Source organism: Tachypleus tridentatus, chromosome 13 (assembly GCF_004210375.1).
Source record: "Tachypleus tridentatus isolate NWPU-2018 chromosome 13, ASM421037v1, whole genome shotgun sequence".
In the NCBI taxonomy this organism is placed as follows: Eukaryota; Metazoa; Arthropoda; class Merostomata; order Xiphosura; family Limulidae; genus Tachypleus; species Tachypleus tridentatus.
In genome coordinates, this window is record NC_134837.1 from 250099416 (window position 1) to 250127398 (window position 27983).

The 27983-nt window shown below is 32.4% G+C and overlaps 1 protein-coding gene across 2 annotated transcripts; it reads right to left on the minus strand.

Moving 5' to 3' along the window:
• On the minus strand, positions 1–26994 carry KLHL18 (Kelch like family member 18). Of its 2 annotated transcripts, none has more exons than XM_076476002.1 (9): positions 26858–26994; positions 23848–23978; positions 23498–23638; positions 21180–21378; positions 12219–12516; positions 11001–11223; positions 9433–9537; positions 5813–5924; positions 1–3734 (listed from the first exon to the last, which is right to left on the minus strand). In XM_076476002.1, the coding sequence occupies exons 1-9, from the start codon at positions 26966–26968 to the stop codon at positions 3354–3356; spliced, it is 1701 nt and encodes a 566-aa protein (XP_076332117.1). In that variant the 5' UTR covers positions 26969–26994; the 3' UTR covers positions 1–3353. The 2 variants fall into 2 exon arrangements, with proteins under 2 accessions (XP_076332117.1, XP_076332119.1); XM_076476004.1 differs by having other exon boundaries at positions 26849–26980.
• Between the last annotated feature and the right edge of the window lie 989 nt (positions 26995–27983).

Below are 27983 nucleotides of genomic sequence, written 5' to 3' on the forward strand. Positions count from 1 at the left end.
ATAAAATACCAAATATTTTTTATTATTCTAAAATAGCAATACAATTTAATACATATATGGAGTTGTAAAACCAACCCATTTAAATGTTCCAGCTACTTTCTACAAACTGGATAAGAAAACACTACAATATTCATCCATATATCTCATCAGTAAATTTACAATTACTATTTTTAATAAATTAATGCAATTTATTCTGCACATTCATAAAGATAAAAAGTCATAGTAAGAGAAGAAAATCTGTTGGTCCACCATGAAACAAGCTAAAACAGGCAGTACGTGGAAAATTTTAGGTTTCTAGGTTCTTTTTAGTGCAGTCTCAGTATATTGTGATCTTACTGGATTTCATTTCATCTATACTTGAATGGGACCATTCTACAAGTCCAATATGTGCCATCCATCTTTATGGAGAAGGCTTTATAATGATAGACAAAAAATGGTCTTTATATGTAGAAACACACACTTAACATACATCACTCACCAACAACTAGTGGCCTTTTGATTCACTCTTGTACCACTACTAATAAATGTCATTTAGATCCACCATTGAAACAACCAACTTTTCTAACTATTTAATGGAATTATGTCAGAAAAATCCACCTTCAAAATGACAAGTGAAAATGTTCTCAGACATTAGTGACACACATTTACTAAGTACCTAGGTAGCAATAAATGACTGCCTTATGTAGAAACACTTAACATAACACGAATATTTGATGGACATAAGTTATGTACTGCTACAGTCAACACATCTGAAAGGTCATTAATATTTATATCAATAAAGGTAGACCTGGGAGATTTTCTTTGATAAACCAACTAATTCCTTTTCATCATAATGAAAATATTTTGGCCAAAATGAAATTGCAAAAAAAGCTCACATCTGCTAACCACTTTTGATGTCAAAATCCACCCTCTTCTTACATTATACATCATTATGTTGGATTAGGTTAGTACTTGAAAAAAAAACATTTGAAATTAACCACTATAAGCAATAAGTAAAACCTTTATTCTAATATATTGGTAACTATAACGTTCCACTGTTAAACATACAAAATGTAACATACATTTAAGACGTTAAAAAAAAGTGAGTTTATGAAGAGAACAGTAAGTATATGCATTCTATTGAATACAGCTTTTAGAGTGTATAAACACAATTGATAAAAACTTAATACATATCAAAGTATATTGCTAACATCGTACATATAATATAGAAACAGGTTTTATCTAAGTGCTGTTAAACTTGTTACACAGTATTACATGTAGCTATTGATGCAAAATAGCATCAAAATTTGTTACAATAAAAACCCTGCCTTTGTTAACCTTTCACGTACTTTTGTATATTTGAATACACACTAAACAATTACCTTTGTTTCACTATATTGTATCCTGGTGATTCACAATATTACTATTTATCTATAATATCCACAACTGTTTTCCCAACTATAACCACTCTAACTGTTCTTTATTTTTTCAACAAACTTGCATTACAATTAATTTCTTTGTATTAAGTTTTTACAACTTCCATATTCATGTGTGATTTGTTAAATAAAAACCTTCTTTCATATTGATACCAAACTTCTCGTAACTTTTACACAACTTCAAACAAAAAACATACTTCCCACCCTATCCTTAAAGAAGCAATATTTACAACATATTATTACTATAACATAGAATTAAATATAGTTTGTAAGATAACAAAAACTAGGCCTAACTTGGTATAACTGTATCCCAGTTTTTCTCCAGAGAACTTTAAATCTACACAAAAAATCTAGCCAGCAGTAATTTATTGGATAGAAATAACCAAAGCCTGTCTTCTACTTTTACAGACTTGTGGATTCCATCTGAATTACTTTGACACCAATGTACTAAAAACCTCAAACAGATTTGTCAAGAGGAAAACTAACACAGCAAACACATTTGAAAGATGAACAATACTATTAACAAATTATCCTGTTTCAAACATTAACATAATGAGTTTTTATTCTCACTTTAATAGCAGCAGTATACCTCATATTATATGGTAACAGAAATAATACAGTGTCATAAGAAAAAAACAAAAAAAATCATCTCTCAAATGGTAAATTTAATGTGAATATTAATACAAATGGAAGTGTTACTAGTTTAAATGGTTATTCAGCATTATCCATCTTTTGTGGTTCACATATTATTCTCCAGTTACAAGATGAACTTCTTTTAAATGAAGTTCACCTGATGACTTGACTTGTAATCATTCATAGACTAAAGTAAACTGGCACTGAAAAAATCTTTAGTCTTTGGTTGTGATAGGTAATGATAGTTATTATTTTTTGAAGTGAACCTTGCAAAAGAAGAAAAGTTAATTGACATACACTTCTGTAACAATATAAACTTGTTACTAACATATAAATATGTTAGGTTTATTAAAGCATATTAATTAGTCATCACCATTACAGTTCTGTAGTTTTTCAGTTGCTCTTATTACTGCATTAATGTTTGAGATATTAAATCCTATTTTATTAGTTAATGAAATACAAAGTTCTTTGTTACAACTACAGTCATCCCTTGACAAAATAACTTAATTTTGGTTCCTTTTTAAGACTAAACAATTTGGTTTGATGCAAGTTAGTTACTAAACAAATATAATACCAAGATAATTTATGGTACTTAATTTATGAGACAGTAATATTACAAATCAGAAAGCTTAGAATAAATATATTTGTTGTATTCCTACCAGTAGCAGGAATCTTCAGTATCCTTCTTATTTTGAAGATTTGATATTGGTTCTAAAAAACTAAAAGAAACTTCAAAAAATCTACATACAAAAAACTTATCCAAATTACATTTGGCTTAAGGAAGGTAACTGGGAAAGAGCTGTGATTACATATATGAAAACAAAATGTACAAGTATAATACACAAGTGCAGCCTAGGTATCTCATGGTTGAAATGCAGCTAATCTGATCATGTAATAATTTTGATACAAATACAGTACAATGGTATTCAAGAACCAATGCCTTACAAATTCAGTTTTGCAAAAACATATCAGCTATGTATTAACTGTGGTTTTCATGTCATCATTTTAAAGTTTTGTTTATATATGAACACAAATACTTCATCTTTCTTTCCTTCTATTTTTTCAAAAACAATTCTATAAATATACTTCAGAACTGCATCCGGTATTACTCACAAAACGACATAGAAAATACGTTAATAAATATTACAAGTTTACTTTCTTGTGCCTGTGATAAAGTTGAAATTATCTTGAAAAGAAAATTATTATTTGGAATACATAAGAAAAATGGGACATTATAGGAAAAATATACTTGCAGTACCCAATTCAGATGAATTTGACTTGCTGTTTATGTAGCCCTACCTTCACTTATAAGATAGAAATAACTCCAACACCAACCCCACCTTCATGTGCACACATGGAGGCCACAAAACTCCACTCGTTAGTTTCTGGATTATAAGCTTCAACTGTGCTCAAGTTCGATTCTCCATCGTATCCACCAACCGCATAGAGCTTCCCACAGTTTGTCACTAAAGCCACACGACTACGTTTAACGTTCATTGAAGCAATGAAACTCCACTGCTTTGTCAGAACATCATAAACTTCTGCAGTTTGAAGGAAGGTGGAGCCATCATAGCCACCGCATACATAAATTTTACCATTCATGGTAGCTGCACCCAATCTGCATCGCTTTGTTAACATTGGAGGCATTAGTATCCACTGACCAGTTTGTGGATCATACCTTTCAACCTGCAGTCATGAAAATAATTTCTAATTATTTTTGCTCTTATAATAAAAAAAACTTAATCCTTTGAAAAAATAAAAATGTATCAAACTATTATAAACCTACGTTAAAATATGTTTTTAGTACATGCATGACACTGCTTTACTAATCGATGAAAAGCATACACTATATTTATCCTGCTTCTCTGTTACTAATATCTTACAAGATGGTGAAAATAAGTTTTATTCGTTTCTTTTGGATATTTTCACAAAGCTACAAATGTCTATTATGCATTAGCCATCTTTAAATTTCAACTGATGGACTATGGAGAAGGTAGCTAGTCAATTGCATCCACTGCTAACTCTTGGGCTACACTAATTAAATGTAATGTGATTTGACTGTATATATATATACACACATCCAATTAATTAAAACATATTTCCTGATTAGTAAATTCTAAGAAGTTCAAAAAGAAGTGTGGAAAGTTTCTTAATTGAACTTTAAAACACACAAAAAATTGATTAATTATTTCTATTTGATCTAAATGAAGCTGCCACAAAGACAAAAAAAATATAACTGGAAAAAAAACACGGCTAAATTTGATAAAAATACATCATTGATAAATGTACATGAATTTATATTGCTTGCACATTTGACTAGTATATTTTTATTCTACACTTGTTCTTAAATGTCTATGTAATTTTAAGAGTATGCAAACCCTCTTTTAAGTAAAAAGTATCATAGTTCAGAGTGGCCACATTCCTTAAAATGTTCTCCTGGATCTCCAAGTAAATTCTACAAACAGAATTCAACATGTGCAGAACTCAACATGTGCATGTATGAGACACTGACACTTTTCTTCTATTTTTTTTTCATAAATCTACCTTATTGACATCACTGTAAGTTGGATATTAATTGAAAATAGTAATAAAAACTTCAGAACATGCATCACTCTGAGGTACTACAGAAAAAAGATCTTCAAATAAAAATATATATATTCATACACAAACACAGAAGAATATCTAACCTACCATTAAATATAACAAATAGAATACCTGTCACAGTCAAAATCATAAAATGGTCATACAGAATTATTAAAACTATATATCCTTAAACCTCCTGACTTATTCACGTTCATGGCTACATCATGGTTACATATAAAACTGAGAATGTTATAACATCCGATATGAATATGTAGCTTTAATAAACAAGATATGTTTTAATAACATCTGTGATGCCACTCTTTTCTTCCAAGTTTTTGTTCTTGAAAAATAAGTCAGTATCACTGCACCTAGATGCATGAAGTACAGAGCGCTTCAATAATAAACACCAGAACATTTAATCTACAAAAAGACTTCTCACAATAAATAAAATAAAATTACATAGACTGAATTGAAAGTCAATTTATTTCAGTAAACTTATTAATTTCACAGACATACATATTAAATGTTAAAATACTAAAGTTAAAAATAAAGGGTAACAAATAAGTCAATAACATTTCTCAGAAAGTTCTAAAGGTTCAGGCTAATAAGGTAATATACACTCTTATCACCAGCATATTTTATAAAACCTGAAAACTGAGAACATGTGCAAGATACAAAAACTGAAAAATAAAAGGTTTAGTAAGAACTTGGAAATGTATTTATTAACAATGCTGTTCTCTAAAATAGCATGTAATAATTCTATTAGGCTTCACTTAAAAAAATAAAAAAACCATAACAGTAGACACAGATGAATAAAGGGTAAATTTGTTGGGGCTCTAAATTCTGAAACCATTTGATTTTAATGTGACAGCGAATCGTTAAAAGTAACAATTTCGTTAAAAAATCACACATCTTATCCAACCTGTTCTTACACAAATTTTAAGAATATGCAACTTCAAACAAACCTTTATTCAGCAAGAGTCTAAGGAACTGCTTTTAAAAACTTATTTTTTGTACACAACAGAACATTAGTTACAAAGGTATCTGCACTTCGCTTTAAAAAGCAACTTTGATGCTAATCTTTCATGACACAACCTTTACTGAAGTTTGATATATAGAATCTTTTGCAATGCAAATGGCAACTGTCTCACAAAATTTCATTAAATAAACTCAATACGTACTGAATCAAATATTGAAAGTCCATCATGACCTCCTAAAGCATAAATGTGCCCTTCAAATGCAACAACTCCAGCAGCGCCTCGATGTTTGGACATACTGGTCACCATTGTCCATCTAGATGTTACATTTTTTTAAGAATGGAGAATAAAAGGACAAGATTAAGGAAGAAACAAACATCACAAATGGATCAATTACAAAGTATGCTTTCAATTTCTCTACATTATATATATTTAAATTCTGGTCTTCTATTGTAATGTTTACTAAACTTTCTTTACTAATTACATGCTATCTATTGTCAGAAAATATTTCACAATGTTTATTAAAAGCTTGAGCATTATTTTGAGTAAGTTTATATATATTCAACATTTCTATATCTTTGCCTGTTTCATTTCTGATTTGACAACATGCCTAAATTTCAATATATTATTTGATGTGAAGATAATGTAAAATTATGTGTCATTTTACAACTCAGTTTAATGCTAAATACAATACACTGCATTACACTGTGGTGGTCGTGTAATTTTCAAAATGCCTCTCTGAAGTACAATTCATAAACAAGCTTCTAAATTTGTTTTGGTAAATCATAATGTATTGTTAACCTCATAAGCAATTTTTAATGCCTTTTGAAAATATGTGTGAAATTATACACATAAAAGTTGCAAGACTTCATCATAAAGAAATTCAACTGAAACAGTAGTATGATTACGACAGTAAAATATGTAAAAAAAAAAGAAAACCTTGCATTAAGAGGAAGTTTTATTGCAGCATGAAAAATCTGTGAAGGTTGTAAAAATGTTGCTGGAAATTATTTCTACAGCAAAACCAGAGTAATTTTATTGAATTTAACATTGCAAAGTGGGAAGACACCATCAGATAAGTATGTATAGCAGTTTCTCAACAAATAATTTGTAAGGGGTAAAATGGGTAAAGTATATACTAGCCCCAAAACAGTTTGGCGTAATACTTGCTAAATGAAAATAAGAAGACTGTTTGTATATTTTCACAGCAAAACATAATGAAAGATAAACAGGTTCATGAACAGTAAACGATTGCACTATGTGATGAGATGATATTCCAAACCTTTTACAATTTGCCTCTAAAGTTTTATGAACATTTTGTGAAATGAAGGAGGAAGGTTTATTTCTATTACAAATAATAGGAGTCAGGTAGGGATGAATACAATTACTGTTTTATAAAAATTAATTGGGCTCACATACAATTAACAAGGTAACTCATGCAGAAGGCAGTTACTAACCACAGTATTCTTGCATCACATCAGTTATTTTATACTTTCTAATTGTTGTTTCTTTGCTCAATAAAACAAAACTTTACATATTCAACAATAAAGATGGAAGCTATATTAAACAATTGTAAGAAACTAGTATTAAAAATACATAAAGGTGAAACGAAATACATAACAAGCTTTCATGATACAGATATATAAAACTGAGAATGAATAAATGCAGAAAGTGTCAGAGTAGAAATATTTAGAACAAACCCTCAAAATGGAAAACACAACAAGAGAAAAAATTATGGTAAGAACAAAGGAAGCATAGTAATGCTTTGAAATGTATTAAGAATTTCCAGAGGATCAAGATATCTCTATTACTTTGAAGAAAACAATCATCATGGATCAGTGTGCACTACCAATCTTAACATATGGTTGTCAAACATGGTCACTAACAAAACAGATAAGGAAAAGATAGGAACTACACAAAGAGCTATGGAAAGAAAGATACTTCATATAACACTACAAGACATATGTAGCAATGACAGAGTAATATAAACAATAAATATGATGAATGTAATAAGGTTCATTCTAATAATTAAATGGAAATGGGCTTGTCATGTAGCAAAGTATTCTGATTATACGTAGACATTAAGAACAATAGAATGGGAACTTTGGGTAAAGAAAAGATTTAAGGAAAGGTAAAACAAAAGATGGAGGGATGATGTAGTAGCAAAAGCAGGGATCAGATGGATGTTGTATGCTAAGAATAAGAGAAATTGGTCTGGTCTCATGAAAAGCTGCATCCAATGAGAGATAACTGAAGCTTAAATAGACAGACAGAGAGATACAAAAGAGAAACATGCTCTACGTGATGTCATCATTTTATATTTTATTTTTACTGAACGTATGTACAAGGGCTGTTAGTCTAATGCATTGAAAATCTTTTCTTTCTACAGTGATTTACTTAACAAATTATTACTAACATGTTTTATCCATTGTAGATTTATCACATGATTTCTTCAGATGAAAATAAAATATTCAATACATGGAATAAAAGAAAACAAAACAAATGGAAACTACAAGATTATTGAAAAACAAAACAAGATTTATTCAGAGTGATACAAGGTAAATGTTTACATTTGAAATAGCTTCAAATCACTGAACTTTGCAGTAGCACTAGGGTTATGAATGAAAAACAAGTGGAGTGAATGTAAATGTTACTTCCAGTTTTTTGGTTGAACTTATATAAACCTGTTTATGAATCATTTCAGTCTGTACCTGATGATACTTTTACTGGTGAAACCATGGTCATTGATAAATGAAGTTTGGTGAAACATAAAACTTATATTTTTTGAAATATATTTTTTAAAACTCATTAAAACATTAATTAATTTGAACAAACTACTACCTAAAATTATACTGAAATTACAAGGATTAATTTTATTTTTTAAAGGCTGAGTATTCAAATTTTTACACATCACTGCTGTTCTTTGTTGTTAAAATCCCTTTCAAGCAAATGCATAAAACACTGACAAGATTTTATCTTGCTGCTAATACAACCAAGGTGTTTTGATAATTTTCAATTAAATATTTTTAACTGTGGAAGTTACAACAAAAAACAAATTTATTTAAAAGTAACAACTATCACCAGTTGAATTGATGAATCTACCTATACTTTTTTCTTGGTATGTTTTGGTATGTTTGTGTGTTGTGTTTATGTTTTATTTTACTCAGAAACCAAATTTATAAATCCATAGGCAGTTGTGAACCTGGGTTATTAACTCCAAAAATGGATGAATATTTTTGTAATTCTAAGAAAAATGACATATGGAACATAATTAAAACCTGTTTAAATCTGTAATTATCATGCAAAAAGTGGATGTTTACAGATAGATAATGTCACTGTTATAACTTCTCAATGCCATAGGATGAAAACTATGCAAAATGGTGATGTGAAACAACACATAAACCTAAATGTTCAACATAAGTGAATTGGTTTGTTTGAAATTTTGTCAAAAACTACATTAGAAATACCTGCACTAGCTATCCTTAATTTAGCAGTGATAAACTACAGGAAAGGTAGCTAGTAAACAGCATGCATTGCCAACTCTTGGACTACTCTTTTACCAATGAATAGTGGGATTGACCATAAAATTATAACACCCTCACAGCTGAAATGGTGAGCAAGTCTGGTGTGACAGGGATTCAATCCTGTGACTCTCAGATTGAGAGTCAAGCACCACAGCCATCAGACCATGCCATTCTCAAATTCATTGAAACAAACTGTTCAGACCTAACAAGACAGCTGCTGGTTATTTTTATGTTTGATATTGAACACAATACATGTAACATTTACTCACATATTATTTCATTCATATGAATAAAACTTACTCATTATTGTCCACGTTGTAGCATTCAACAGTGTTCAGGGAGGACACTCCATCATATCCTCCACAAACATAAAGTCGATTGTACAAAGATGCAACACCTACAGCACTGAAAAAGGAAATGAAAGAAAGATAATATTCTTACCAAGTTTCATCCTTATGTAATACAGTAAAATATTACCTAACCCAAGGTGATTATCCAACCTGGAATGTAAAAGTTGACTGCACACAGATGAAATTTTGTTTTAATCATAAACAGATGCACACAGAACAATAAAGCACAGAACTCTGAAACACCCAAGTCTTTACAACCTTTCCCTAATGTGCAACACATGTGCATATTATAATGTGAAGGGAATTCTAGTCAAGATAAAACACTACTTCCAAGAATGTTTTAATTCCCAGAAAAACAAGCTATTAAAAATTTAGTTAATTTTATAGAACAGTAAATATTAAAATTGGAAACTATTTCAATTAATTATCTTCATGAGTCATCACAATAATCAATTACTTTATCAGCTTCAAGTTAATCAAAAACTGTAATAATGGGAAATACCAATTTTTAATTATCTGTTGTGACATTATTCAATCAGTTTACATGGCACTTATGAATATATTTGATGCTCACAATCACAGGTAATTGATATGTTAAGTAATTGCCCAGATTTATATTACAATTTTCAGAAATTGAAGACATTTTTATTACTTTCCACTGAAAGCCACAGTTTTATTTTAACTTGTGAAAAATATAATTAAACTGAGGAAATCCTTCAAAATAGACATTAGTATTCTACAGAAGTTAATAAGTTCATTCTGAAAACAACTTTGTACACTTACAAAAAGACTAGACTAATAAGTTTACATTTTCAGTTTAACAAATAACACCATCTACATATGTTCATTTAATTTAAATATCTTGAATCATTTTGTCAATGTTGAAATTAAATGTTTGATAAAACAAGAGAACAGAACTCTTAATAATAGACAGAGAAAAGAAGTGACTGGATTGAAGAAAGTTTTGTGATAAAATACATGCATGTATTATTAACAACTGATTATGTTTATCTAGTTACTCAGTTTTCATCTACTAATCCACACTTTAACAGTTCAAAGTCTAACTGAATAATGCTGATAATTCAATAGTACCTTTGTGGTACAAAACCACTGACCAATAATTCACCAATTTTAGTTATTTTAAACTACAAAAACTGTCTGATGTTATATACTTTTATTTACAAAAATATCTAATAGACATAGAATTTTTTAATCTTAATTTAAAAAGAATGAATCAAAATAGTCACTGAATACCATGTTAATTTTTCCAACAAATTTTCACTAGTGTTTATTATAGTGCAAAGATACGTGTTTTGAATCGAAACTGTGTACAGTGTCCCTGTATAATTAAAATTTCCCCACTGCAATACAATAAATTTACATACAATAAAACAGTTTGAAAAGTGAACAAAAGCAAATAAAAAATTACAATGGATTTAAGATTATCATTACCTCCCCCATTCATGAAATTAAGACACAAATTAAATCATCATAGAATGTAAATATATTAAAGTGTACCTTCTTTTGCAATTCATAGAAGCCACCTTTGTCCACACCTTGGTATCTTGGCTAAAAACCTCTACTGTGCTAAGTCGTTCTGAACCATTGTAACCACCAATGGCATAAAGTTTGTTGTGCATTACAGCAACTCCTACACGACTACGTAGCATAGTCATGGCTTCTGCCATCTGCCACCTTCCAATATTTGGATCATAAACTTCAACCGTACTAAGAGAGTCACCTGAAAATGTGGCATACTTCTACAAGTTCCGTAAAATCGTTTCCTTTACACAAATACACACACACACCAACATAAATGGTGTAACTGACTGCAATGAATCCAGAAATTATAAGCTAACTGAAAAAGTGACCCCTCCCCAAATATGATTTCAATTACTTTTTTCACTCTTCAAACTATGATAATTAGTCATTTTCTTATTGAATACTGCATTAATGAATTAATAAGAAAAAACACATTTTACTTAGGATTCTGATTAAACACTTGCTAGCTGTTATCACATTTTCAGTTTGGCAAAAACAAAAGTTTGCTTTTGATCTGTGGACAAAAAGATGTGATGTTACAAACAGAATGGATATTGGAAACTTGTATCCCAACTTCACAAATTGTGCAACTGTAAAAGCACTTAATATATATATAAAGTGAAATAATATACTATATAGCAACTTATATCCTAAATCATTATAAATCATACAGCATTTAGTATTACCAAATCAGGCATCAACAGTAAGTGACAGTCTTGATATATTAATGGGTTTATGGCTGCAAATATCATTAGCAGGAAGGGTGCCCTAAAGATGAAATAATGTATTCTAAATTTTACAAACAGAAATATAAGTATAATTAGGTATATAGAAGACCAGGTTTATATTTAGTTTCATTTAGAAGTCATTAATGATGTACAGTTTTACCCAAGGTCTAAGGAATGAAACCTTTTACTTTAGGAATTTTTGAAGCCAATTCCTTATGTTTACTTAATAATTGTACTGCTAAATGCTTTATGCTCTTCATAGATATTTCAAAAAGTCAACCTATCTAAAAATAAACAGATATATGCATTCTTGTTTTGAAAACATTCTGAAGTATAACATTAGGAAATCTGGTCAAACTCTGTGTATTGGATTGAAGTTAATTTAATTTGTTTGGTTTGTTCAGTGTTAATGAACTGAAATATATTATCTACATTAACATATCACATGCAAGCATTCTCACGCTACCTGCTTTGGTTAATCCACCAACAGCATAAATTAAACCAATAATGTCGGGACAACAACGAGGCCTCGTCCTACGGCTTTGTAGTAGTGGTCTTCTCTCGGGCATTAGGTGATAGTCTTTAGCTTCATCCAACAAGTCACGGCATCGATGAGACGTCCTGATGAGTTCCTCGGTAGCAACTCTGTCAGTAAGGTAATAAGGGGTAAGGAGAGGCATGCGAACTTTGGTCAGTAGTTCGGGTAACTTATCCTGCCGTGACACAACATCCTTTTTCACCCACAATATCACAGCTTCAAACACCTAGCAACATTTACAAAAATACAGAGAAAACTTTAAAGTTTTTACAGAAAAAACATTTACTTCTTCTAGTAATACTCTCATTCAAAGGAGAAAGATAATTACAAAAAAAAGTAAAACTTAACATACATTAAAGTTTTGCTTTTGTTAGTGTTTGAAGGAAAATTTTAAAAAAATGTTTCCCAGAATTTTACATTTAGTAATTGAATGGATATATTCTGAAGTAAAAACACTGAATATCAGGTCATACTAGATGCAAATATCTATACAAATGTCACTGGATTGTTATCTTTACCAAAGATTCTCAGTAAATTAATATAAAACAATAACTGAACCTTGCTTGTTATTACCTACATATGCATTTAGTATGCAGCCAGTTTTCAAACAATTCTTAACATTATTTACTTTCTTATGATTTGATTACATTTTCTTAATAGTTTAATAGTAACTAATACAACTAAATCAATCTACTTACTTTGTAACTGCACATAACTACATAACAGCAAGTTTAAGTTGATTCTGTTTGGAAATAATATAATTCTAATATCCACTGTATAACATATTTTACTGCAATCAACTAGGTTTAATGTTATAAAAAAGCATTATCATTGTTGTCAAGATTTATATTTTTGCAAGACCCTCCTATATTAGCATTAAAAACAACTTCCTATGTGTAACTTGGCACTTCTAAGTGCACATTTGAGCACAATAAAAACGACAAAAAAATGTATCCGTGAACCAAGCTACTCAAAAGAAGTATTCAATTAACAGTAACCTAAAGTTATAATCTATAACATGCATATTTTAAATTCATCAAAGCACCTTTCATTTTGAACATTTAAAAATAACTTGAGATTAATTATAATTTTCAGGTCTTTTTCCCACCATTGTTTACAAGTTCAGATTGTCAAATTATTACACTAAAACTTAATAAATTTATATTTCTATAATAGTGTATGTACAATACTTTCCTACTTCACTTTGTATGATAGTTAGTGTTAGTCAGATGTTTTCAGTTACTTCCACTTATATTGTAATGTTGAACACAGAAGCTGTAGAGGGGATTCTGCATGCAACCATTGAACGACAACAAACCATGGCAGAGCCCACACAGTCTGATTTTGAACCATCTATATGAATAGGAATGGAAAGATGATTCAAAAGATGTTCAGCAAATAACAGGTAGTATTTCCAATAAGGAGTGTCTGCTTTTCTCAGATGACTTAAAGACAGGTCACATGTGGAGACTGTAATAAGCCATGGTGGGATAGGCTGACTAGTGGATACAGCAACGTTATCCAAGGACAGACCCCATTCATCCAATTGCACCTGGATACAGAGGCAAAAACTAGCAATGGCAGATCATCTGTTCTAAAAATGCATGGCTCACTGAGGAACGGAAAACACAACCCCAGGTGGGATGTTTTGGTAAAGAACAAAGTTTCAAAGCATACAGTAAAGATAGTTGTAAACAGGGGATGTGCAAAGATGGTTCATGAGACTCTATGTATAAGCTCTGAACTTGGGAAGTGCAGAAACCCTCAGTGTACAGCCAAAGTCCTTGATGATGAATAGGGTCTAGCATCTTTAAAGCCGAGGTGCTGACAAAGCCATAAACCAGTGATCCATAGTCGAGTTTCAAGAGAATAACAGCACGATATATTTTTAGCATAGAACATCAATTCACTTCCCAAGTGGTGCAAGAGAGGACACAGAAAATGTTCAGTGCTCTTGTAAATTTGACCCATAGCTGCTTGATGTGTGGTATAAATTTTAGCTCAAGGTCAAAGATAAGCCCCAAGAACTTTGTCTCAGGGACCACAGGTAGTAAAACTTCACTGATACAGAGTTTAGGATCAGGGTGAGTACCCCGTTGGTGGCAAACGTGCATGAAAATAGTTTTAGAGAAAGAGAAGTTAAAGCCATTTGCTATGGTCCACTGCAGTAAACAACTGAGAGCAGTCTGTAGCTGCCACTCAATATACCTCATGCTCGATGAGTGACATGAGATGTGTAAGTAGTTGACATAGAGCCCATTTGCAACAGTAAGAGATAGTTGTTCATTGATGGTATTAATTTTGATACTGAATAGCGTGACGCTCAGAACACAGCCCAGAGGGACTCCAAGTTTCTGTAGAAAAGAATGGGAAAGTGTCGAACACTCACGAACTTCGAATCGCCTGTCCATTAAAAAATTGTTAATAAAAATGGGCAAATGGCCACGTAACCCATATATATGAAGGTCTTGCAAAATGCCATACCTCCATCTTGTATCATAAGCCTTCTCAATGTCAAAGAATATTGATACAAGATGTTGTTGTTTGAGAAAGGCTTCTTTGATTGACATTTCAAGTCAAACAAGTGGTCCATGGTGGAGCATTGTCATCAGAACCCACACTGAGTGGGCAAGAGGAGGTTGTTTGATTCAAGGAACCAAACAAGATGAGCATTAACTATCCTCTCTGAGGTCTTACAGAGTCAGCTCATCAAAGCAATTGGACAGTAGTTTGAAGGAATTTTGGGATCTTTCCAGGGCTTAGTGAAAGGAAGAACAATAGCCTGGTACCAGACATCAGGAAAAACATTCTCCTGCCAGATCCAGTTAAAAACAATAAGAAAAATAGCAAGAGAAGCAGGAGGTAGATGGTGCAGCATTTCATAGTGTACGTCATCAGTTCCAACCAATGTACTGCCAGACTGATGAAGAGCCAGTTTGAGTTCCACCAGTGTAAAGGGCCCGATTATAGTCACAGATGTCAATCAGCTGAAAAGGATGTGATTGCTCTGCTCTAGTCTTGATAACTAAGGTGGAGGAAGAAGCATAAGTGCTAGATACCAGGCAAAAGTTTTCACCTAGAGTATTGGCAATGCTTTGGGTATCAGCTACTGCCTGGCCATCAGAGAGCAAGATCAAGAGTGGGGAAGAATTACATTGCCCACTGACCTTTCGAATCTTGTCCCATATGACTTTGGAACTGGTGGTAGAGGATATACTGGTTTTGAACTTAATCCAAGATTGGTTCTGGCTTTGACATCTTACCCACCAAGCATGTGCACAGGCCTGCTGGAAAGAGATGAGGTGCGAGAGAGTGGGATACCTATGAAAAGTATCCCAAGCCCATTATTGAGCCTTCCCTGCCATGTGGCATGCAGAATTCTACCACGGATGAGGATATCATGAAAAACGTATCGAGGTTTTAGGAATAAACTTAGAAACTGCCTGAATAATACAGTCAGTTTCTGCTGCCACACAGTTGTCTATTGATGGCTCACAAATGATGGCAGAATCAAGTTCTGTGAGAGCAGTGAAAGAGGGCCAGTTTGCTTTATCCAGCTTCCACTGGGGCACTCAGGTCGGGTGGCATCCACCATGGCCAGTTTCCCTCATAACTATAGGAAAATGATCACTGCCTTGTGGATTACTGTCAATTTTCTATGAAAAATGGAAGAATAGTGAAGGAGAGCAAATTGAGAGATCAATAGCAGTAAAGGACTGACTAGTTGTGTGAAAATAAGTAGAAGAACCAGTACTGAAAAGAGAGAGGTTGTGATTAGAGAGCACACACTCTACAGAGTGGCTCCTCCCATCAACATCAGGACTTCCCAAGAGGAAATTATGTCCATTAAAGTCCCCCAGGATGAAAAAAGGAGACAGTAACTTTTCAATGAGAGCATTAAGGTCTGATTTATCACAGGTCACACAGCCTGTCATTTCTGTATAAATTAAACTGCCGAAAGGTGACTGTATTGGCAGGTTTCAGAAAAGTTTTCTGTAAGGAAAGACATATAGGGTGTTTTGATGTCATCCAGATTAGAACATAAACCTTGACAGTTCCATTGTATTAAGGTGGCTATTTTTATTTATGTGTAGACAAATTGGGTGGAGAGCCCTTCTGTTTACAACCACATCTTTTTTCTTTACTGTCTTTATTCAAGGGAGGTCTATCAACCTCCATAGATCCTGCCCTGGGTAAACTGGGGAGGTCTTTGCTATTGGAAGAGGGCAACTGAGGACGTGAACGTATGATCATTTTGCATCTAGGGGTGGGAAAAGAAGATGTACCCAAGGAAATGCCTGTATCTGGAACCAAAGGAATTGGATCTTGGGATTTGCTGGAATGTATATTTGGGACAGAGATGGGTGTTGAAGTTGATTCATCAACTTTTCATTTAGTTTGAGATGAATTCTTTTGGAGGCACAGAGAGATCAATCTGCACTCCTACTGTAGTAGTGGAACGAAATGCAGCATATGTCCGAGATGAAGTGGTGGACAGCAACTTTTAAACCTCAGGGTAAGTAATGTTTTGAATTGTTTTCAAATGCTGCACCTCTTTTTCTTCCAACCATTTAGAGCAAGAACGAAAGTAGGATGGGTGAGAACCATTGCAGTTGACAAAATCAGGATCCATTTCACTAGGACACTGCAGCAACGTCATGGTTTTTGTGAGCACTATACCTAAAAACCAGCATCAGATACAAAGTCCACAAACCTGTTGAAAATATCCATCACTGGTACTTGGTTGACCATAGTCCAAGTGAACCAGCCAACTGACCCAAGGGGGGCAACCCCAAGGCCACCCATCTACAGGAACTCAAGGACAAAGTGGTGTGTTAGGGTTGGACCCCTCAACCACCAGGATCCTCTTTTCCCATTCATGGGTCACGACACACAGCAAACATGTGGATAGCTGTTTAGATCCCAGAGTAGGTAAACTGAAAGAACAGAACCTTCCCTGGGAGATCCCCTCAGAAAGTTCAAGTATAACTAACAGAGTACAAAGAACTAAAAGCTTCAGTTGAAGTAACATAGCTGATTAAAAGTTGTTTCTTGAGTAAAAGATCTCTATGTTTGTTTTTGAACTGCACAAAGCTACATGAGGGCTATTGGAACTAGCGATCCCTTATTTAGTATTGTAAGACAAGAGGGAAAGGAGATAGTTGTCACCACCCACTGCCAACTCTTTTTACCAACGAATAGTGGAATTGGTCACATTATAATGCCCCTATAACTGAAAGCATGTTTGGTGTGACAGGGATTTGAAACTGTGATACTCTCAGATTATGAGTCAAGGACCCTAACCACCTGGCCATGCCAGGCCAAAGATTTAAAATAAGTTCAACATGAACATTTTCTAACTATAACTGTCATGTGTTTATTTATTTAATTCTGTTTTCTTGATCCTCACATGAACTGATTCAAGTGACTAATCTGTACAAAAATAACATCAAATTACTGGTAGTCAAATATTTTGTAAAGAGTACCGTCTAGAGGAGGGGTCACCAAATTACGACCCTCAAGATCATTTTGTCTGGTCCGCCAGCAGCTGGTTACTTGGAAATAAAAAGTGACATTTCATCAAATGTCCAACTGCCATAACAAAATAAATCACACCAATGGTTGCTTTAAGCTGGGAAACACAAGACGTTATGATAAAAAGAAACAAGGCTGTCGCATATTTTTAACCAATAGGAAAATCCTTCTTTTGTCCTTGCTGCCCGTTTATTTATATCAAGGCACGCATCTTTGAAAGCATTACGATTTTGAAAACAAGTACAAACTTAACCCTTGTCCTATTGACTCGTCTTATAAATTCAGCGGCCTAGGGTTATCACTTCAGCAAGCTCATTTCTCTTAGTAGTCGGGTTATGAGCTTTTCGTAACTCGTTCTTAGGTAAGTGTCATGGCAAACTACGTTTCAATATATTTTGTTTGCGCGTTCTTGGACCAGTACAATACTTTTCTCACAGCGTTCTGTGTTTTTCATTTTCTGATCGTTTTTTTTTTCACCTATTGTTATGACTGCTTTTAAAAGAAGAAAAGTGGACTCTGAGTGTCATGCTTTCAATGAAGAATGGGGAGAAAAGTACTTCTTTGTGGAAACAAAAAACCAGAAAGCTACTTGTGTGATATGCACTGAAAGTGTTGCCGTTTTGAAAGAGTACAATCTTCGGTGTCACCATGAAACAAAACATCTATCAACATATTTGACATTTTAAGGAAAGTTCCGTTCTAAGAAATTTGAATCCATGATACATGTTTTTGAATCTCAAAAGAATCTCTTCATGAGAAAGTTTGCTGAAAATGAATCTGTCACTTGTACAAGTTACAAAATAGTGCATAGGATGGCAGAGCGAGGAAACCCTTTTGAGGATGGCAACTTCAAAGAGTTTACGATGGAAGCAGCAAATGAGCTGTGTCCTGAAAAAGCCAATTTCTTTGAAAGTATCAGCCTTTCAGCAACTTCAGTTGTACGGAGAGCAGAAGAACTTGGAAAGAACATTGCATTACAGATATGCCAAATAGCTATAAACTTCCTATGTTATTCTCTGGCACTGGATGAGTCCACTGAACTCTCAAGTACGTCACAACTTCTCGTGTTCATTCGTGGAGTTAATTTGGACTTTCAGATCACAGAAGAGTTGGCATCAGTTTGCGCAATGCATGGAAGAACAAATGGAGAAGACATTTTCATGGAAGTGCATAAAACTTTGCAAGACTATAACCTTCAGTGGAATCATCTTAGAGGTGTAACAGTTGATGGAGGAAAAACATGGCTGGAGTAAAGAAGGGTCTGGTGGGGCTGATCAGGAAACAGTTGGAAGATCTTCAACTCCCAACTGCTCTGTTCATACACTGCCTCATACATCAGCAAGCACTCTGTGAAAAATACTTAGATATTTCTTGCATACTGAAACCAGTCATTTCTGCAGTGAACTTCATTCGGGGTCATGCACTTAATCATCACCAGTTCAAGGCATTTCTTGAAGAAATTGATTTGGATTTCTGTGACTTACCTTATCACACTGCAATGAGGTGGCTCAGCTGCAATAAAGTCTTGTCTTGTTTTTATAAGCTGAAACGAGAAATAGATATATTCCTTATCGAGAAATATAGAGCCGATCCACTTCTGTTGGATCCAACCTGGTTGTCAAAGTTGTCATTTTTGGTTGATATCATATCCCATATGAATGAATTGAACTTGAAACTTAAGGGGAAGAATAACCTTGTCTGTGAACTCTATAGAATCAGTAAAGGATTTTGGAGAAAGCTGTAATTGTTTGAAGCACATTTGGAAGGAGGAAACCTCTCTCATTTTCAGTGTTTCAATAAGTTTCATGCTGGAATCACAGATGTCAACCTGGAGTTTCAGAAAAAGATTATTGGTGATTTAAATAAGCATATTTTAGAGAGATTTTCGGATTTCGACAGAATCGAAAGTGACATTCTCCTTTTTCAGAATCCTTTTGATTGTGGTGCCAGTGGAACTTCAGCTGGAGGTCATCGATTTGCAAGGAAATAACTTGTTGAAAGTAAAACACAGAGAGGGGCAACTTATTGAATTTTACAGCTGCATACCTAAAGATGATTTTCCAAAGCTGAAGTAGATCGCATCTGGTATGACATCAGTGTTTGGAACAACTTATGTCTGTAAACAAGCATTTTCAAAAATGAAGTATGTGAAGTCGATACATCGAGCAAGGTTGACTGATGAACATTTGAAAGGAATTCTATTGATTGGATGCAGCAATTCAAAACCGAACATTGAAGATATTTTGAAAGCCAAATGCCAATTTCATAAATCTCTCTAACTTTTTTGCAGCTTAGTGAAATTCAGATATGTACTCACTATGCACGATGTGACAATTGTTTTTGCTCATGTCACCTTCTTTGATAACCTTTTGGTAAATAAAAATGTTGGTTGTATTTCTGTTTGTTTTTTTATTATATGTGTGCATTGCATGTTTCTCCCACATGGCTAATGTGGCATCCTAAACTTAGTGTTAAGTCTTTTACAGAAAGCTTTCGTTCTAGATTATGAGTATTGAACATATAATGATCATGTGGCCCACGCTTCTTGTTCTCCAAGTAATCTGGCCCCCTGTGAAAAAAGTTTGGTGACCCCTGATCTAGAGCAAAAATCCTGTTACTAATGCAGCCTGTTTCATAAATGTATCACAGAAACTTCTCCCTTTTAACTTCTGTACTTAATGCTTGTTACATTTTGTCAGTATGGAAACTTTCTTAAAGGATACAAATTATTAAATGTCATTAAAGTACATATTTTAAATTATTAATATGAACTTCGTGCAATGCATTTTTATTCACATTTTAATGTTTGTACTAATGGCTAATATTAATTGGAAGCAAAGACAAGTGTACACAGAAAAACAACAACAACAACAGAATAAATAAATCTTTTTCAATAATATTTATAAACATACTCAACAACTTTCAATATCAGCAGATTTTTAAATAATTCATGTAATATTAACTACTAAAACATTAAGAATATCTTACCATTCAACAGCTAAAGTATGTTATAAAAGTACAACTAGATATAGCGTTATTCATAACATTAGGATCTTCATTTGCTCATATGGTGATGTACATATAAATATCTTCAAATTCAATTTCCCCTATGAATTATAAAAAGATCTTTAAAATTGCAGAAAAGTTCGAAAATATTTTCTTAAAGACAAAACTGAATGTTTATTAAACAACGAGTTAACATTTTGAGTATTTGACTCTCATGGCAGTTTATTAAGTATTTAAAGAAAACAAAACCAGAGTCTATAATTATTACTCCACAAGCTCTGAACAACAAAAAACATTTATATCACACATGGAAGACGTTATACATGTTTAATACCTGTCTTCACCTACCTGTTCTTCACTTGCCACATAGAGTTCATCTCTTCCAATAATCTCAAAAAGATCTTGAAAGTTTAGGGACATGAATTCATCTGAGCTACAAACTTCTACAAAATGTTTCTGTATGAATCTGTTTGAGGCTTCTACTAGCAACGAACATCCTAAAGTGTCGGCAAATGACCTGACTCCTAAAACATTATTTGGGTGGAGCCTGAAATACAGGTGACATGATGTAGGCATTAGTTCATGTAAATTCCATCATGCCCGAGTTAACTAATTACAAATCTACATATACTTGTAAGTTATATTACTTATTATAACTGAGAACTTGCAACAGTTCTCAGAGCAAAATAATAAATGATTACGTTAATTTATGCTGAGAACAAAAACTAAATTTTTTAGAATTCTGCTACTTATGTTCACATAGATAATAGTTTATAAAATGAAGAGAAACTGCTATGAAGCTAATTTATACCAAAGGCCCCCACTTACAGAATTCTTACAATGATGTGAGTAGCTCCTGTAAAATAAAATATTCAATGTTTGGTATGAGTCACTATGGAAGATCAAAGTTAAAAACCAAGGAAAGTGAATTTGTCCAAAATAGTTTTGTATAGCAAGAAACTTGTAATCTCCCTGACTAAACACTTTAAACTTTTAAATTTAAGAAAGTTAACTTTAGAACTTAAGAAAATTTTGATTTATAAAGCTATGGTAAGTAACTCAACATGAGTTAAAGAAATGTAATGTTTATTACATTTACAAAAAGAAACCAAAATGTGCACTGAAATCATTTTCAAAGGCAAAGAACTGTTCACAAGAGAGTAACAACATTTTACTGAGAAACTGTGTAAAAACTTAACTATACAGTCACACAAGTCTGTTTACTTCACGTCTCAGTGTGAAAACTTCCACCTCAAACATAATATTCAATAATTAACTGAATGATGTGATACTGAACCTGTGTTTACTAATTTTATGATTGGTTAAAACTGGAATTCTTATTTACATGACTTGCATCATGGATCAGAAACTACCAAGGAATTGACAACTAGGTGTTAATAGAAGCAACCAAATGTATATACATAGACAATGATGTATAGGAATACAAGGTCTATAGATCAAAGTTATATTATTGTGTGTTTATTAAAATTTTATAAGCAAAGATTATAACTTAAGAAAATTGTCAGGATTAGTCAAGAGTGGGAATACTTGAGTACAAACTGATGCTATCACGATTACTGTCACAGTATGGTCTAAATCTCCTGCTTTTATAATTTCTAAGTAATCCTGCTCTTTTATAATTTTGGCTAGAATCTAGGAAAGAAGTTTGGTCCAAAACTATCCTACAATCACAAAACAAATGATAACATTTGCATCCTTTCCTTTCTGATTTGTAAAAACTCTTTCTTATCATAGCCACACGAGGTACTATAAGTAATTTTTGTTCTTTTGTATTACTTATATGAAGTTTGGTGATAAACTGCTTATGTGAAGGTTTAAATATGATTTGGAGATGAGTTTTAAATTGAGTGGCAATTTCAGGCACAAAAGATATGTTTTTTATAATATTTTGTTATTGATAAAAGAGAGACTGGAATTATTACTGAAAGTTGTACAGTCTTGAACTTTAATAAAAGTCCTGATTATGTTATTAGGATTAAATCCTCCAGACAGCACTATATTATTTAAGTAAATCAGTGTGTAGATACTCTCACTGAGTACTAAAATGTACATTTCCATTTACTGGTGTAAAGCTGGTGGAATTTGTCTGTGATATGTGATGATCTGATCTTATGTGTGGGGATATGAAAATGGCACATGACTTTTTTTGTGCATGCTAGAATAATTGTGTTATTTAATCTTTATACTTTAACACCTAGAAAAGATGGTAAAAACATTTAGATTTTGTTTAGCAAGCAACAATTAAAACATTCAGTCTCATGTTATTTGAAATTTCAACAAACTTAGAGAAATCCTCTTTTCTACATCATCACATCCTGTATCACCAGCGAATCATAGATAGAGCTCTGATACTTTTCAATGCATACATTTACTTAAAAACTTCTAAAAAAAATTTACATGCAGAGGATATTATGTAGAGAGGGAAAAGAAAATCCATACCTCAGCCATTACTTAAATAAAACATTAAGAGTTACTTTCCTAACAAAACTAATAATATAACAAGAACATCCTTGGTTATCAAAGTAAAATAAACCTTCATACACGTACAAATAAATTTTATGAAACAAATAAAAATCATACTTTTATATGTACAAAAAATAAATTACCTGTGATTATTATTTAATACAGAAAAAATTCAATTGTACCTCTTTTTTAAGTATTCACAACAGGCCTCTCGGACCTTTCCGAGCTGAAGGAATGAAGCACCCACGAGTAAGGACTGCACATTGTTTGTATGGATTTTAACTTTTCCACTGTATGCAAAGTTGATTAAAGCTTCCAAAGCACTGTGTAATAAAGATTTCACATAAATCTCAGGTTGACAAACCTACACTTCAATTATAAAATGTAGTTAAAAATCTTTCCACTAATAATAGGGCACATTTTGTTTCATACTGTTATAACAGAGTATTTGAATTTTAACAAAAGCACACTAAATGGTAACATGAATAGAAGAGCTGTTACAAATAAAGGAAAAAACTTAAATGTAACTCACCTTGCTTCTATACCTTGAATTGTGATTTCTTTCTGTTTGCTTTCCATCATATCATGGGTAAACATTGCATGGAAATAAGGAATTGTAGCTGCAAGAATAATTCTGTGTCCAGTAAAGGCCTGATCGTCAACCTTAAGTACATGAGAGAAACAACACTGTCATCGTATATAAAAATATTACTACTGTATATTAACATGCATATGAATTAATATTAAAAAAATTCATTTCCTTTTTAATGACAATGAACATTCTCAGTTGATGTATCTCTAGCCAGAGATAAATTTTATCATGCCAGCAAATTTATTTTAAAAACTACTAGCTCAGTATGAAATGTAATGATAAAAAACAATGAGAATTTGTTGTTTGATTCCTGCTGAAATAAATAAACCTAACTAATATAACCTTATTATGTAATTCTTTTTAATTATGTTATTAATCACTGCATGTACACAAACATAAAATGTATCTAACCTATGAGTATACAAAACATCTGCACATTTTTAACTGTTCCATATGTTAAATATATTGGGTTGAGGAATAATTTGTGAGCATTTTTTCAAGTTAAAAAAATATATTCATAAATGAAACGCTTTAGCAAAATATTTCATGCCATTTGGTAGATAATGTTTTGCTCTAATAGATGGTGTGTTTGATTTTCATGTGTCTTTAATTTTTGCTTTCATTATCAGCTCATTAAATGGAATGTCAAGTGGACAAAATCGAGCATTTTCAACACCATTTGCTTTTTGCATTTAATTTCTTGCAATTTCATTTAAAACAATGCATACTATATACCTAGGTATTACATGAAATAAAGTATCATAATAAATGTTTTGGGTGTAATGTGTTCATGCATTGAAGTATTGTATAGTCTTGCATGTAATGCTTGAATGAAATTATTTAAAAATCCTCACGAATTATTCCTCAACCTAATAAGTTTGTTTTTTTCAAGTAGCCTACATCATTACTGAAAATATTTCTTTTATACTTACACATCTTAGCTATCTTAGAAAGTAACCCAGAACATGGAAGACAAGTTTTTGATTTTGAGAAGTTTGAAATTATACCATTAGAGTATGGAGACCTATAAATAACCTGTTTTCTGATACATGATTCCAGAGAGAACTTATTAATGCTACCATCAACAGTTCTGATACCTTTATTATCATAACAAGTTAATTATGTCAGAAATTTGTTTTGGGGAACTTTCACAAAGCCACATTAAGATTATATGTCCATAATTTGATATTGATGGATTAAATTAAGGTAGATATTAATAGCACCTGCCATCAAATTTTGGGCTAATCTAAAGAAAAAAACAAATTTGACTGTCACTCCTATAAGGCACCCATGACTCCAAAATATCAGACAAATATCTATTAGATATAAGCCATGGATCACATTGAAGAAACCTTTACCTGAAAAATAACTTCTGCTAATGCAATGTTTGGATAAGTACAACAGATATGCTCCATGCTGTTTTTAAGTTTTTTATCCTGATTGTACCAAAATATTTATTCCTATACAATACAAATTTTTTTCAGTTTATTCTCAGACCAAAGATTTTCCTTTTGAATACCCAGTAAGCTATAACTCATTATGCACAAACACTTAAAGTACTAAACTTTTCTTAATAATCACTCTCAAGTTTGATTTGTTCTTGTTACTATGAACATTAAAGTTCTTCTTACAGCAGAGGTGTCTTTTTTTCAAGTTTCAATTTCCATAACAGTTCTTTCGTAGTTGTAATACTTGGTAAGTCTTATAGAATAAAGACTTTATTACAGTTTAATATTTGTTACATTTACATTAAAATAGTAGTTTACATTTAACCTTCAATATCTCATACTGCTGAACAAATGTTGTTACAATCAAGGTTCAGTACAAGATGCCATCCACTTGTAGTTCAAGCTGTGGTTATTCAATTTGAAAATCATTATTAGCTATTCTATTCATAAATGTCATTTGCATTGAACAGATGATAAATTTAACAAGCTGTATGAATATGTAACTTAACCACTGACCTGGTGCTATGTATTTTTTCAGCAAGAAAAGTACAATGTTGTGGGCCTAGGTGTGCTGGGTGATGTTTATTGTGTATTGAGTTGCTGAGAAGATACTGCAATACTTAATATTTTTAATTCTTTGAAATTCAATTAGACTAGCATCCCAGTTAAAAAAAAAAAATGGTTGTCCCTTTGTGGACCACATTCACAAATATTATGCTCACCCTCTTACAATGTTACAATAGTAACATATTCATATCCAATAATATCTTATAATAGAGGAATATTAACCACTTATTGGATGTTTTAATAGATATATTAACATTATAGAAATAAAAAATACAAAAAAAATTAAAATCCTGTATTTTCACCTAATATTATTACACATGAATTTTGTCACCACAGTTACAAGATGGAAAACATACATCTTTTAACCAGGATCTACAAAAGTGTTGTCCTTAATTTTACAGTTATAGGCAGTAACTTTTACAATGGTGTAAAGCACATATTGTAGATATATTGTTGTTTGTTTTTTGTTACAGTTGTAAGTTGTATCCAGTACTTTATGAAAAACAGGAACCAACAGTTTTGAATTTTTTCAGGTAAACAGGTAAATTGTCACACATTTCGGAATGATACTGGACAGTTTTGTTGCTTCCTCTGCAGTTGGTTATAGTTATAAAGCAGTCTACACTTGCAAGTTACAGCACACAGAAATGTCAATATTGCATGCGTCACTGAGCATGTGATTTTAACTCAGTTAAACAAGAATGGAAATCACAAATGCTGCTCACAGTTGATGTTTAATTTGCTTAACTGACTTGGCTGTATTATACTTTTCCGTGAGAAATTTAAAAGTGGGAGTTCTGAAGTTTTAAAGATAAGAAAATATATACGAGTGTATTCAAAACTAACATTAACCATTCACTCCCTCTCACATCAACACGATATATCTGGTTTGGACATCGTAATTTATTAGAAATATAACAGCTTACTTAGAGTACCTTAAGTGTGACATCACATAATTTACCCTGACGCCTTATATCTTCAATTACAGGAAAACTTAATGTAGGTAAATCAGCTTGATAAAATACATAACTATCCTCGGTTGCCATCTCTATTTAGCGCCGTCTAGTGTCTCAGTTCTGAATATATTTATTGGAAAACAACAAGATAAAAGACACTTTCCAAAAAGGTGTTTGATCAGTAAAATTATAATAATAACCAACAGATTTTTGTTTCGTTTTAGCTGAACGTTCTTTTTATATTAATGTTATGTTCTGATAACATTTTAATTTTAACTCAAGTTTAAAGTAATGCTCAGACATGTTCATTATCTATTATATAATACACCAAGAAAAAATCAATCACAATAGTAATAAAGTGAAAATAAAAAGAGAGGCATACAAAAAATTCAAAAAGAAAGAAAAATAACTAAAAGTTTTAATGTCCACAAATAAGTGGCCATGTTGACACATGGTATTATTAGAAAAATAATAAATGCACTGCATTTCTAAAGATGCTTCCACTGTACATATAAATATTTATTGACTTCGGCAAGATATTGGTGTATAAAAATATTAAAGAAAAAATAAATACATAATGTAATGCAGTCTGAGTTCCATTGTATGGAATAAAAATTCTTACACCAAAAGAAACAGTGTGGTATGCAAACACACTATACGTTTTCTGCTTTCTTACTTCAATAGCCCCCAGTAGCTCTGCGGTATGTCTGCGGACTTACAACGCTAAAATCCGGGTTTCGATACCCGTGGTGGGCAGAGCACAGATAGCCCATTGTGCACCTTTGTGCTAAATTAAAAACAACAACAACAACTCACTTTAATGAGTCCTGGCATGACCAGGTGGGTTAAGGCGTGCGACTCGTAATCTGAGGGTTGCGGGTTTGCATCCTCGTCACACCAAACATGCTCGCCTTTTCAGCCCTGGGGGCGTTATAATGTAACGATCAATCCAACTATCCGTTGGTAAAAGAGTAGCCCAAGAGTTGGCTGTGGGTGGTGATGACTAGCTGCCTTCCCTCTAGTGTTACACTGCTAAGCTAGGGACGGCTAGCGCAGATAAACCTCGAGTAGCTTTGTGCGAAATTCAAGAATCAAATAAACTTAC